The sequence below is a fragment of the Neovison vison genome, chromosome 4, assembly GCF_020171115.1.
Source record: "Neovison vison isolate M4711 chromosome 4, ASM_NN_V1, whole genome shotgun sequence".
In the NCBI taxonomy this organism is placed as follows: Eukaryota; Metazoa; Chordata; class Mammalia; order Carnivora; family Mustelidae; genus Neogale; species Neogale vison.
Window position 1 is genome coordinate 9,065,353 of NC_058094.1, and position 14,531 is coordinate 9,079,883.

General features: G+C 53.2%; 1 protein-coding gene across 1 annotated transcript in view; it reads right to left on the reverse strand.

Annotated features, from left to right (window-relative positions):
* TG (thyroglobulin) overlaps nt 1–14,531 on the reverse strand; it is a 244,302-nt gene that overhangs the window by 202,943 nt on the left and 26,828 nt on the right. Inside the window, exons 11-17 of the mRNA XM_044244917.1 lie at nt 11,393–11,632; nt 9,171–9,308; nt 8,726–8,803; nt 8,029–8,141; nt 5,589–5,691; nt 4,392–4,592; nt 134–346 (exon numbers count right to left, since the gene is read on the reverse strand). Of these exons, the coding sequence (XP_044100852.1) occupies nt 134–346; nt 4,392–4,592; nt 5,589–5,691; nt 8,029–8,141; nt 8,726–8,803; nt 9,171–9,308; nt 11,393–11,632 (1,086 nt within the window). The remainder of the gene's footprint in view (nt 1–133; nt 347–4,391; nt 4,593–5,588; nt 5,692–8,028; nt 8,142–8,725; nt 8,804–9,170; nt 9,309–11,392; nt 11,633–14,531) is intronic.

Sequence of the window (14,531 nt, forward strand, 5' to 3'; positions counted from 1 at the left end):
ATGCTTCGTGGGGCCCTCTCTCCCCCCCCTGATGCCACCTGGCTTACCATGGAAATGCTACACTCGGGCGGGGAAAATGCAGGTGCTCCGCCCTGAGCCCCAAGAGAAAGTTGGGTCCTGGGTGGACACTCACGCTGGCAGGCGTGGGGCTGGGGCGGCTGGGACACCCAGCGCTGCTCCTCAAGGCTACAGACCAGTGGCCCCTGCAAGAAGGCGCTCCGATAGCCCCGGCGGCACAGCAGCCGGCACCGCTGGACGGGGGCTCCTCCTGCGCCCGAGGCTCGCTCACACAGGATCACTCCGCCGGCCACAGCCGAAGTGCTGAACGGCAGCGGGCACTGGGGGCCTGGAAGGAAAGAGGGGCCCCCGTGGGCGCTAGCCGCACAAGGGGGCTCTGGCTTCTCCCGTTCCCCGGCCCGCTCCCCTCCCTCTCCGCCCTCTTTTAGAGCGAGCGCATCCTCGCCGCTTGAACAGACTCCTGAGCGGGAACCACACCCAGGTCTTCCTCTCCAGCTTGGATCCTCCGAGCTCCTTTCCACCTGTCAGTCCATTTGCCACCTGGTTGTCTCCACGTCGAAGGCAGCGCACCAGACCTCCTCACTTGTGGCCAGGTCTGCTCCTGCATCAGTGTCCCGAGCTCAACATGCACCCCAACCCCCAGCTGTCCCAAGCAAAACACGCAGCAGCCCCCAGATGGTCCCATCCCCCTTCCCCAGAGCAAGGGAGGGCTGCAGACCACGCCTTCCGTCCCCCCTGCACTACCTTCATTTAGGTGTTAACCACCTGTTCCCAAAACACTACCTCCAGAAGCTTCCACACCTGGCTCCATCCCATCCAAGCCCGCCCACCAGTGGAGATGCCCCCCGTGAAGCTGGACACAGGCTCTCAATTGCCCCGAGGGCCTACGGACCTGACCCTCCCTCTCTTCTCTCATCCCCTCCAGCCCCTCTGCCTCCGCAGGGCTATCGCTCCCTGAACACAGCCTGCTTGCGCACCCCGAGGCCTTCCCTTCACCTGCGCAGCTGCCTCGAGGACTCCCTTTTTGACCCTGCATTATGAGCTCAACATTCCCTGCTTTCTAAGTCCTTCCGTGGCTCTCCCAGGTGGACGGAGCGAGCTCTCAGGCCTCCTGGGTGGACCTCCAATCATCCAAAACTTATCACCTGCACACCGGCCTCCCCGCCGCAGGGCAGGAAAGAGGGTGCTTCTCCTCTGTTCCCCCCAGAACATAAGCTCTGGGGATATATGTTACATAAGTGGGCGAACAAGTAAATGAAATAACACACACTCTCGGTGAGCCAATTTCATACATGACCAGAGTTTTAGTTAATTATCTGACTCTCGGGCACAGCCTTGCCGCCTGCATGGGTCTGGTCTTCACAGCTGTAATCCACATGTGACTCGAGGGTCCTCAGGGGGGCCTCAAAGATGTAGGATGACCTATTCTGACCTCCAGGGTACAGGGGCCCTCTCTTTAATACCCACACTGGCGTCGGGTCGAGGTTTTGCAGTAATCAGCCGTGGGCTTGCTGAGTTGGTTCTCACCAAGTGCCACATGTCTGTGGGGACGAGGAGAGTCAGCCTGTGGGCTCAGGGGCCAGCCAACAGGGATTTGAATCCCAGCTCAATCACTTTCTGGCTGAGCACCTTGAGCATGTTCATTAATGTCTCTGTGTCTCAGCTTCCTCCTCTGTAAAAATGGCGACAGTAAGCAATGACGCTACTTCTTAAGGATGGTGGGAATCGAAATGAATTAAGGCCCATAAAGAGCTCAGAGGAGTTACCGGCACATAATAAATGGCCATTAACATTAGTCATTATTATGGGGAACAGCAAGAAACTACGTTACTGCCTGCGCTGGAAATTTTAGGACATGATTTAACCCTTTCAGAACGAAAGAAGGGGCATTTGGTGCCCCACCAGGGTAAGCTGCCCGTCGCCATATGTGATCGTTAGCCACGAATTTTCGAGTTTGTGAAACTCTGTCATGATCAGTATTTCCCTGCCCCTTACTCAAAATAAGCCCATGAAGTCGGCAGCCCTGGTGTTATCACCCTCCCTTTACAGAGGAAGAAACCGAATGTTGAGGATTTGGAAGGACAGAGCACCTGGGCATGGGTCCTCTGAATCTAACCACTACCCCGGGAGAAACGGGCTTCCCCTTACCTGGTGCTGCTCCGAGATAGGAATGCACACCCCCACCCCCCACCGTTGTCCCTTCCTCTGTGCTCCCTGGCCCCCGTATCTCTTCTTCGGAGCCCTCCACACTGGCAGTTATAATAATATCTCCAAGGGCCCTGCTCTCTTCTGGGCTCAGGCAGGGCCATCTCATTGATGGGGAAAATGGAGGCTCAGAGGAGCTAAGTGACCTGCCCAGGGACACACAGCTCGCTAACTGTGTGCGGGGGCTGTCCTGAGTGCCTCCCCTGAACCCATTTCATCTTCAAAGCAACTCCATGGGGGAGGACTATTGTCACCCTCCGGCCATAGATGAGGACAGCGAAGCACAGGGAGATGAGCCTTTCCACTCTTAAGTCCTGCGGCTGCCAGGAGAGGACCAGGCATGGCCCCCGAGTCTGTGCTCTGAGCCACCAAGCTGAGGAGTTGATAAAGACTATTTGAATGAATCCTAACAATGACTCAAGAAATTGCTATAGTGCTGGGAATCCCTCAGACTGGGAAACTGAGGTCCAGAGAGGTTAAGGGACCAGCCCAAGGTCACCCAGCAAGGGAGTGGACGAGTTGGCATTCAAGTCTGCCTGCTCCCCACATCTGGTTTTCTCCGCCACACTCTGCAGACACGTGAGGAGGAGGAGCCTCGTGGTCGGTGCTGGCTGTCCTGCTTGCTGGCTCTGAGACTGGACAGGCTAATGAACGCCCGTGCGCCCCAGTTTTGTCCTCCATAACATGGGGAGATGGGACCGTTCTATTCATCAGCGCTGTTGAGGGGACAAAACTGAACTACGAGATGTGAAAAGCACTTTCAGCGGGTCAGTCTCCTGTACACATGAGCCACTGTCCTGGAACCCGACAAGGCCACGTCACATGGGGTCTTCCCAAACCTTATAGGACCTGTGCTCCCAGCCCTGTTCCTGGGGGAGACAATCCGTCTATGTCCTCGGTCCCAGACAGTGAGAGCCACTCTTAGATGTCGAGGAAGCTGGGTGCTGACTGTTTCCACCATGACCAAGGCTGACACTGCACCTCTGTGGGAGCACAGGACAGGGAGTTCCGCCCATAAATACCCATCGGGCACCTCCTATGTTTCCTGCTTGGTGACAGCTGCTCCCGGCCCCAGAGATGAGCGTGACAGGGTCCTGCCTTGCCCAGCCCTGGACAGAAGAGCACGCCAGAGCTCGGATGGACAGGCGTGTGGGGGAAGGCATGGGCACACCACAGGAGGGGGAGAGACAAAAGGGAAGGAGCCCTGCAGAGAGAGGGGGCGGCTCTTCCCTCCACCCCGCTTCGGCAGCCTCCCCCTGTCTCCTTCCAAATATAAATACACACTCACGAATCCACAGCAATTCTTTTTATAGATACAACCCTCTAGGCCTAGCAAAACGTCTCCGCCATTCAGAACGTTGTAGACAGATGACAAGTTTTTAAAAATAAAGCAATAAACCAATAAGGACAGCAAAAGAAAGGCAGCTGCAATGAAATCAGAATCATAGCGCCGTATTTCTCAATCCCACCAGACTCAATGCCCCAATTTGCAATAAATATTTTTCAGCATCTTCCTTTACCGTCCTGAAACGGAATTCACACAGAGTCTAACCTACTTGCTCATATATATTTTAAAATGACTATAATATCCTGTGACTTGAGTATACAGGAAAAAATAAAAGGTAAGTCACTGAAAACCAAGTAAATATATTTTAATCTGTAATCATGTGTTTCAATATTCTATTATATATTTATCTGATGGATATTTTAGTATTTGATACCAAAACAATTTTTTGAACTAAAACTAGAAATAAATCAACACCTCCACAGATTTCTGAAGCCTCCCGGCTCGGATGGCCCCCTCCTCACTGAGATCCTGCCATCAGGCCCCCTTCCCCACTCGAGGATGGGGAGACCAAGACCCTGACCCCCCCAGCAGACTAGCACCCCAGTTCTGAGATACCAGCTCTGGGGATCCCTGCCCAGACCCTCCTGGACTTCAGCTGCAGGGCTGAGCACTCTTAGGAAGTAGACACAAGTTTTGGCATCATGAGAATCCACTGCCTCCACATCCCCCAGCCCCTCGCCATCGCCCCTCCCGCCCCGACTCCCCTGGCGCCTGGGAGTCCTCCCCAGCTTGCGTGAAGGAAGAGATGAGCAGCAGCTCCCCCCCCAGCCCCCCACCCCCACCAGCAGCCCAGGGAGCGTCCCCCAGGGTCACAGCTTACTCTCACAGGCCGGCTGGCTCCCGGCCACACGGGTCCCAGGCACCTCCTCTCCGCTGTCCAGGACACACCAGCAGACGCCTTGGGCCAGGTCACACTGCACGGGGGAAAATCCTCCGTCCTCTGCCCTGCAGGCTGGGGCAGAGCTTGAGCTGGCTCTCCCGGATGGGACCCCACTGGGGAGTACTTCACAGAGGCTCGGGCCTGGACACAAAGACAAGCCCAATGGGCCCCTGGCCCACATGGCTGCCACCACTCACTGTTCCCAACTGCCACCCACTGCCACCTGCCGCCAGCCACCTGTTGGGCCCTTCAGGGTCTGGGGCTGTCTTCTCGCTGTGGGGCTAGACTGGGATAGGGCAAAGACTGGGCCTTGGTCAGGTCGGTACTCCCCCTACACACACACACACACACACACACACACACGCACGTGCACACACACACATGCACCCATACTGCTGTCACAGAAAGTGGCACCTTTCAGGAGATTGAACAAGTAGGGGAGGGAATTACAGTGCAGAGTGAAAAGGGGAGGGGGACAGTGTGCAGTGTCGTCCAGGAGCCCGCTGAAATCACTGCCCTCCACCCTGGAAGGGAGGCCAGTCCGGAAGGACTGATGCATGGTCTGAGTAGGAATTAGCCAGGGAGGGCACAGGGGCAGGTGGCTGAACCAGAGCACGTGAAGACCCGGGGGGAAGAGAGTATCCTCCTTCTTGAAAAGTCTGACTACAGTTTATAACACCCGGTCCTGAGAGCAGAAAATGCAGCAAAGGAGAGAAGCACAGGGAGGTGTAAGATCCACACACCGCCCCCTACCCCAGGGCCAATGAGTCACGGTGCGGCGCTTGGGCCCCGAGGACCCCAGGGAGGCAAAGAAGGGACATCAGCCCCTTTGCACTTTGGGGACATCATCTTGACTTCACCATGGAGAGCAGACAGGGCCAGGCTGGCAGCTGAGGGAGCAGGCAGGGGCCAGTGTGGCATCTGCGACACATAGGCAGTTCCCCCAGAAAGCCCCAGAGCCACTGCATCGGGGACCCTGCTGGTCTGCCCTTCTTGGTGCCTCCCTGCCAAAGAAGCCACTGTGCCTCTTTCACAGAGAGGAACTGGAGGCTTAGCGAGGGGAGAAGCTTCCAGAGCCATGGAACAGGGAGTCAGTGCTCATGGTGGGCAGGGGCAAGGGGAGAGGCAACCACTCACATGGGGCGCTGCTGTTCCTGCTGGGAGGCGCTCCCACCCCTGAGGCTGGGTCCACACACCAGCGGCCGGTCTCCAACTCCTGCAGCCTGGCAAACTCTCCTGTCTGAGACAAAGCCAAGGGCATGTCACCCCTGGGAAGATGCTACTGCAGCCCACAAGTCAGCAGGCAGACATCCAGAATGTTCCTTTCAAAAGGATGGTTTCTCCAAAAAGAGAGGAAGATGCCATGGGCTACAGACCCTTGATGTACGTTCTTGGAATTGATGGTTACAATAATCTCATGAGGCCAGGCCCACAGTTCTCTTCTTTTAGGGTGGGAAAAACTGAGCCTCAGAGATGTGAAGGGTCAGAGCAACATCCCATAGGCAGAGAATGGCAGAGCTGGGCTGGGTCTAAACCCGTCCAGCCCCAAAGCCCAGCCACTATCCTGCTCCAAGCTCCCCAGCCCAGTGCCAGAAATGATTTTCCACAAGCAACCCTAGGAGAAAAGAGGTCTGCAACATCTATAAGAGAGAATGAAGAAATCAGTAGAAGGCAGCTACCCAGACTGTATCTGGCTGGGCCCTTCTCTCCCAGACTGTCCTGGGACCAGCTGGGGAACACTGAGCAAGGCCCTTCGATCTGCTGGGCCTCCGTTTCCCCACTAAAGGGAAAAAGAGGTAGGACTAGACTGATGCCTGCACGCACTCCTTCTAGGAGCCTTGATGATAGACGTTGTCCTGTCTCCTGCATCTGGCACAGAAAAGCATGAGAACCAGCAGGTGCACTGCAAAAAACCAGCCGCCGCAGCCTCCTGGCTGTCAGCGAGGGCTTTCTGGGCTTCTGCTCGCCGCTGCTCATACTCTGCTGTGCTGGGTTCACAGGCAAGAAATGGCGGTAAGAGCACCTGACAGTAACAGGGAGCATAACCATGAGGACCACTCCATGCCAGTCCTCACCATCCCCCACGCCCAGAGTGTCACGCTGTCCCTAGGAGGCAGGGACCCTCCTGTCCCCTTTCTACACAGAGGCCGAGAGAGGTCGGCTATGCCAGCTATGCCCCTGGTTACATAGCTTGGGAGCTATACAGGTAAGATTCAAACGCAAGGAAAACTTTGAAAACATTTTACAGAAGAAAGGCTTAAAATTGAGAACATTCTGGTCACTAATTGAACGTCTCGGAGGGAGCTAGGTCAAAGGCCCAGCCATCCAGCTGGGGCAGTGGAAGGCTTGAGTCCTGTTCCTGACCCCTGGGGCCTCCACAGGAGGCAGGCTGAGAAACCACTCCTTCAGGGCCGGCTCAGAATTGCTCTTCCCTCAGAGAGAAGCTGTGGCTTCTACCTCTCCTTATCCACGGTCTGACACTTGAACCTAGGATGGTGGAAGAGACTTCTGTCCCAGCCGGAGGGGCTGTCAGCCAAGATAGAAAGCTAAAGAGGCTAATTTCTCTGTAAACTCAGTAGTAACTGGGATCCACGTCCACAGCCCAAAAAGCAACAATAATAAAAAAGAAGAAGGAAGCTTTGGGGTGCCTGGATGACTCAGTCGGTGAAGTGACCACCTTTGGCTCAGATCTAGATCCTGGAGTCCCAAGATCGAGGCTCCCTGCTCAGCAGGGAGTCTGCTTCTCCCTCGGCCCATCTCCCCTCTCCTCCCTCTCTCTCAAATGAATAAATAAAACCTTAAAGACATAAAACCCTTAAAAAATCATAAGGAAGCTTCTGTTCAGGGGTTTGTAGTCTAACTTCTACATGACTGACTTCCTCTGGCTTCCAGAAACCACCGGGGGCTGAGCAGAGACTGCCAACACTCAGCAAGTAAGTGATTAAAACTCCCGTGAGAATCCTTTCTTTGGGGTTTTCTATCAGTTCCTGCAATCATCCAACAATCTGAGAAAGGTACTATTATAATGTCTTCCCTTTATAATAAGAAACAGATATGATATGGGCACAGCAATGTGGCCAAGATGACTTTGGGAAAGGCACAGGAGCAAGTATGTAAGTGGAGATTATTTTGCAGTTTTCATGGAAGGTATTTCCCGGGGCCAAAAGCAGTCCTCGCACTAGGTAGGATAAAAACGTGGCCCAATCTCGGGGTCAAATAAAGCAAACTGGGGCACACAGAAGGTAAGCAAATTGCCCAAAGTCACCCAGCCAGGGTCTGCCAGGGTGAAGACGAAAGCCCAGGCCTAGAACTACCTGTGAGTTTTTTTTGGTTTTGTTTTTCTTGTGTTTTTGTTTTTGTCTTTGTTTTTACCTTGTTTTAAAGAATAGATATTCTCTGTTATCATCACTAGGTAACGTTCATCACCATACAGTACATCGTTAGTTTTTGATGTCATGTGACTACCCATGAGTTTTTAACTAAAACAAGATGATTGAAAACTAGAAAAACCGTCCTCAGTGTGTGGGAGAAAGCCCTGGCTCCCATCTCAAACCGTCCTAGGCCTTCAGAGCCTTACCTCTAGGCAGGTTGGGATGAAGAGGTCTTCTGCAGATGGGTTTCCCTGGGAGGCAGCCTGTTTCCAGCCGGAAAGCAGCCCGGTGGCTCGAGATGTCTCACAGGCCGTGGGGCCTGAGGGAGGGAGACAGTGAAACTCCTAACTGACTGGCCGTGGGTGCAGGGGGAAAGCAGGGATCCCAGACAGGCCCTCCATTGGGGTAGATGGAGAGACCCTGCGCAGATATCTGGAACCTCAGAGGAGAAGTAGGCCGTGGCTGAAGGACAGAGACCCGTGGGGGAAGAGGGGTGTATCATCCTTGAATGTGATGTGGGCCTTGATGACATGCGTCTGAGCCCCAGGGGGGAGGCTGGCCTCTCGGGCAGCTGTGGGACGGTTGTCAGACTGTGGGATGGCAGAAGCAGATGAACGTGTCCTGGGAGCAGGTGGGAAGAAGGGGACTCCAGGCTCTTTCCCCGTGATCGGTGACTCTCTCCTCCTAGGAAGCTAGGTGCCCAGATCAGGCAGGGCCAAGATCACGAGAGTCTTGCAGGACTGGGGATGTGGGAAAATGTGGTCCGGCTGCCCTTGGGGGCTGGTCTGAGGGCACTCAGGGGCTGATCCAGGAGCATCCCTAGGCTGGGTAACAGCAGCTGTCACCGCTGGGCTAGAGTTCCCACCACCAGGATCGGGAGAGAGCTCCTCGGGCTTCACTTACACTGGGGGACCTGCGGGGAGCGGGCAGTCAGCGAGGCAGGGACGTAGTCTCCCTTCCCGTCCACACACCAGCAGTACCCTAGGAAAGAGTCAGGACTCAGAAGTTTAGAAAGTGCGTCAGAGGTGTATGTGCCCCCAAACAACTTTCCTTCTGTGCATTCACAGAAGTACTAGCAAGTCCCACATCTAAGCCCCCTGCCCCCGTCCACGATCACACACCCCAATCCCTCCCGCAAGGACTCACTGGACCTTCCAGCTGATAGGTCCTGATTCCCATCGAACAGATGGGAAAACCACAGTCAGAGACGCTAAGGGATTTGCCACCCACTGCCAAAGAGGGGCCTCAGCACACTGATCCCAGCACAAAGTCCTTTGCTCTCAATGACAAAGTGGGGTGTCACTCCACCACCACCAACCCCCGCCCCAGGGTGCGCATCCCCACTCACCCGTCCCGGCGTGGCACTGCACGGGCTCCCAGCCTCCCCACACATCGCACTGGGGCACGTAGGGGCTGGGCCGCAGCAGGGCGGCTGCGCGTGTGGACTCCCCCGGGAGAAAGTCGCGTCTCTGATAGAAGTCAAGGGCTGCGGTAGGGAGAGAGGGGAGCAGCAGCGTGAGCCTCCACCCTGGAAGGGCCTCGGCCACGTGGGCTCTGGCACTGACAACAGCCATGCAGCCGCAGGGTCTGGTCTAGGGCAGCCCAGCGGGCAGTGGTCGGCCTCCCTCTGGAGCACATCTCCCGACTTGCTCCTCTCAGAGAGGGGGGACACCAGCAGCCCACGGTCAGGACCCCTTGAGGAGACCAGGACCCTAGACGGTGGGTCTGACGAGCTTCTGCCCGAATCCTGGCACAGCACCTCTCGGTTCTCATGAGTGATCTTAGTTGTCAAGAGCGAGCTCCCTAAGCTCTCGGAATCACGGTCTTCCCACCCGTGAAACGGCTCTAATACCTACCCAACAGGGTAAGTGTGACATTTATGTCTAAAGATCTTGAGCACCAAGCTCGTGCCAAGCACAGCTGGGTAAAAGGACTCCCGCATCCCTCCCTACCCAGGCCCGAGAACACTGCGACCACGCGTTGTTGGCCAAAGACACTCTGTGACCCTCATCTCTTGTGGTCCTAGGTCTGCCCCAGACCCTGCAGGACGTGGAGGTCTACACACAAGCAGCTTCCTCTCCTCTGCGAGATTAGAAACACCTCCTCTCATCTTGAAGGATTCGCGAGAAATAAGCACCCCTGGTCCTTCTCCATGGACCCTTCCTCTTTTCACTACCGCCCCAGACATGTAAAGTCAGAGCGTGCTGCTAGGTGGGGGGGAGCTTCCTTAACTTCACTTCTGAAGAAAATGCCATTGTGCCATTCAATGACTAAATCCCAGGAAGTGCTTCTCCCCTTCCTCTCCAGTCCGTCCCTAGCCAGTGTGCACAACCACGCGAGCATCAGTCCCACATAACCCTCTGATGACATCAAACCTCGTCCAGGGACGAAATGGAAAATAACTGGTTTCTTGCCGAAAGCAGAAGTCCCTATTTCCCTGAGGAACAGAGAAAAGAAGTGTCTGAACTTGGGGAGGGGGGAAGGGAGGGAAGAGAAATAAAGTGGGAACAAAAGAAGCAAGAAGGATGGTTTAGCAACACTGCCTGGGCTTCCTCTATCTGTCAGGCACTGTGCCAGGCCCCACAACAGAAAGATAAACAGTACGTGGTGCCTCGTGCTCTGAAAGAGACCACGGGCATGGCAGCGAGGCAGGAAATAAAGATGGTGCTTGGAAGATTCTCACTGGGGTTTGGACACCTGAGCCCCCGTCCCCAGGTGGCAGCAGCAGACATCCCTGAGGGGGAAAGCAGGGAGGCCCTGGCCTGCAGGGCCGGGGCAGTGGGGAGGGGGCTCTCGTCTTGGCACGGATGTTGTCAGGGGCAATGCCACTTTGCTTTGTGTGACCGCAGCCCAGAGAAGCCCGGAGAGGGAAGCCACTGAGATCATCTGTCAAGGAGCGGGGAGCTCGGGATGCTTGCAGTAGAGCAATTGTTTGCCCTGCCCAGTTGGTGTGGGGTCAGTGAGAAGCCCAGGAGAGCGGTCGGACCCTCCTGCCCCAGAGGCTTCAGGTGGTGGAGGAAGACCAGGGGCTCTGGAATGAGACAGCCCCAGGCTCTGGGCATCAGAAAGGGTTCCCCTTTCTCCAGTGCGGCAGGGGACAGAGGCCCGGGGGCCCAAACCATCCAGGCTCTGCTAGCTATTCGCTGGGTTAATGTGGGCATGTGCCTGAACCCCACTCTCTGCATGTGAAAGGAATCACAGATGGTGAGCGCGGCTCTGATCGCATGGAACTCCTTTTTCCCCACAGAAGTAGAGGGAAGCTTCAGAACAGACCATGAGCATTTCGGCCCAGGTCCCCTCACATTCTAGCAAAAATGTGGCTGCGTGGTGGACTTCGGGCACCATCCGCGGTACAAAATGTGGAGACCTGCCCCCAAGTGGCTGTGCTGGTGGATTCGGGAATATATTGGAGAGGTGTGCATCATTCCAGCTTTGACTGGCACACAAAACCACTTTGTCTTTTCAGGGACCCACCAGCCTGGGAAAACCCAGGCCACAAAGTTTGAGCTAAGTCAAGCCCTTGCCTTCCCAACGAGCTGGAACAAGAAGCCAGAAGTAAACGGAACTCACTAGACTGAGCTGCCAGACGAATGGCGTAATCGCCCCCGCTCAGAAACTTCTCTGAGAACGTCTCCCGGGGTGGAGAGAGTTGAGGAAGGGAGAGCTCCTCGTTGGTCAGCCAGATGCCTTTGGCCGCTAGGAAACTCTCTCCCAGAGGGAACCAAGAACTGTTGGAAGCCAAGACGATCTCTTCTGTCTCCTTAATAAACTTCAGGACACGAAGCTTCACCGTCTCGCAAGAGCCAGGACCTGGGGGAGTAAAGAGATCATGGCTGGACACTTGGACCCCTCTGAGATGCGTGTGCATATATATACATATGCACACGTGTCTGCCACGGCTGTTTCCTTCACCCAGCTCTTTTTACAGCCTGGAATGTTCCTTCTGTTTCATTTCTACATTTGCATTCACTCACCATTTACAGAGAAACTGCTGTGTAAGAAGTTGAGTAAAACTAATGTCTATTCCCAGACATTATTGTGCATTTACATGGACAATCTGATTTAATCTATACAACAGCCCAATAAGATAACATTTTTAGCCATGTGTTATGGATGAGAAACTGAGGCATGGATACGTCACATAACTTAAAGTCATGTAGGCTCCATCCTAGCTAACAAGTAGTTGATTCATAATTCTAGTCTAGTCAGTATGACTCCAGAACCAGAGATCTTGACCAGCTGCCTCCAGTGGAAAGATGGAGGGCTATAGATGGGTGGATGGATGGATGGATGGATGGGTGTGGGAGTAGATAAATGGATGGATGGATGGGTGGATGGATGATGGATATCAAGAATTGAAGGGAAACATTGTAAGTTAGTAGAGAATTATTCTTGCAAAGAGAAAATAGCATGGTTCTCAGAGAATGGATTAAATGTCAGCTGCATCACTTATTAGCTGTACCATTTTGGATAATGTGTTTAACTCTTCTGAGCTTCAGTCTGTGAAATGGGGAAGATTGGGACACTTCTTCATAGGATTTTTATAATTATTCTATGATGTGTTGCAGGTGAAGAGCTTGGCACAGTGTCTGGCACATGTTGTCTCTGAAGTTGTCACTATTAACAAAAGTCACACTGGCCATATTTATTCACAAACAACCACTTCGTAAATTCATCAGTGAATGTGTTCAGTGGGTCCTTTTGACAGCATGGAATCAGCAGAAACCCTTGACTTCTGGAATTTGACAACATTATTGCTTTCTATGGATGTTCTTGATCAAATAATCTATCCTATCAATCCCAGGGATCAGGAATCCCTGAAGTGAAAACTCCCGTTTAGAAATCTAAGCTTGCTATCCATGTCTTCCAGAAAGGAATGGAAATTCTGTAACTGGACATATGAGATTTGTTTTGACACATAAGACCTTTTAGGGTCTGGCTCAGGTTTATAATTACCTTCCTCTTCCATCACTCCCTCCCAAGTCCCTTCCCTTCCTATGTCACTGAGATTTCCCCCACCCCATTCCCAACAAAGCAGACCCTTTTTTGGCTGCCCTGACCTGGCACATACCATTTCCTCTTTTAGGAAGGGCCTGCCACCCATTTTCGGGTGGGCAAACATCCTTCACAATTCAGAAGCTGATGCCATGCAAACCTTTACCCAACCCCCCAACCCATGAATAGCCCCAGTCTCTGGGCATATCCTCCATTGGTTTTCTGTGTTCATACTTCCAGCGCTTCTGTTTATTATTTACATGATGACACCTTAGGTTCCCTCACTAAGCCCCTGGGAGCAGACACCACACCCTTCTTAGGATTGTCTTCCCATAATACATCACAGTGTATACCGTGGTTGTCCATAATTGCATATTACCTAAAAAAAAGGAATATTTCAAGCAGGCTGGAGATTATGATATGGACAGGAGTTGACCTCATGTCCCTGGAGGCAGGACCATCTGCCCTGCTTACAGGTAGGAAGGTCACTGGTCACTTTATGACTTAATGTCAGTTGCATGAATACAACCATTTAGGAAGGACTCTCTGTGCACCACACCCGGCACTTCACATCGATTACCTCTTACAAAGCTCACATCAACCTGGAAGGGACTTATCCATTCTTACGCAGACCTTACTGATTAAACCAAGGTTGTGACTCTGGCCACAGAATAGTCGGCGGTGGAAACAGGGCTGAAGACCCCAGCAGAACCTGTACTGTGTCCTCTAGGCCAGCCCTTCTCAAGCTTTTGGGAACATCAGAGCCTCCTGGGGAGCCTGGAGAGAGGCAGGGATCCATTCAGCAGGTGGGGTCCAGTATTCCAAATTTCGATCAGCTTCCCTAAGTGATGCTAATGCTGCTGATGAACCACACCTGGAGGGTCAAGTCTCCAAACCCCTGGTCATCAAACTCTTTGCATCATGTGCCCCATCAACAAAAGAGTTTGAACGAGTGCCCCCAAAACATGTGTATTTCTTTACTTGTAAAGCAAAGACACATACGACTATAATAATATATTAGAGAAAGTTCGCTCCGCTGTTCCAGCTGTTAAAAATATGTCATTGCAAAACCAGAAGCAGAACTTTAGAAGGAAAAGATAGACACTATCTGCAGATGGGAGCTCTAATATTTGCTTCCCAGTGGATTAACCTGTACCCTGGGGGTGGTCTTGGTACTCACGGGAAAGGCCTGCAGATTCACAGCCCAGTTCAAATGCTTTCCCTGGCACTCAGGCCAAGGTGAGCAAACCTAACTACTCAAGTGACAATGTGCTTTTGGTCTCAGCAACTCGGGCCTCAAAATTCAGATGTGAAGAGGACTAAATTCAGTGTTAAAGCATCTGAAATCATAGGAATGTACTCATGTGGGATACCTGACTGTTGGTATAGAGAATCTAAAAAAGAAAAAAAGAAAAAGACTTTTTACACAACAGGCATGCCGATACCGATCCATTCCCTTGGAGGGTCTGCCTGCTGCTAGGACTCAGGACTTCGCCTGGGGTACTTAATACTGTTCTTACTGCATGCTCCTGCGACCCAGCATTCTAAAAACCCACTTGCTGCTAAAGCCTACATTTTGGCTAATGTCAAAATCATCTGATTGACGTTATCATGATCCAGAAAGGTGTGGAGAGTGTTGAACATTGCAAAGAATGGACTGAGAGATTTCTTTGGCCTTGAAGAGCTGTAATATCCCCCTGTAATATTAGCAAGT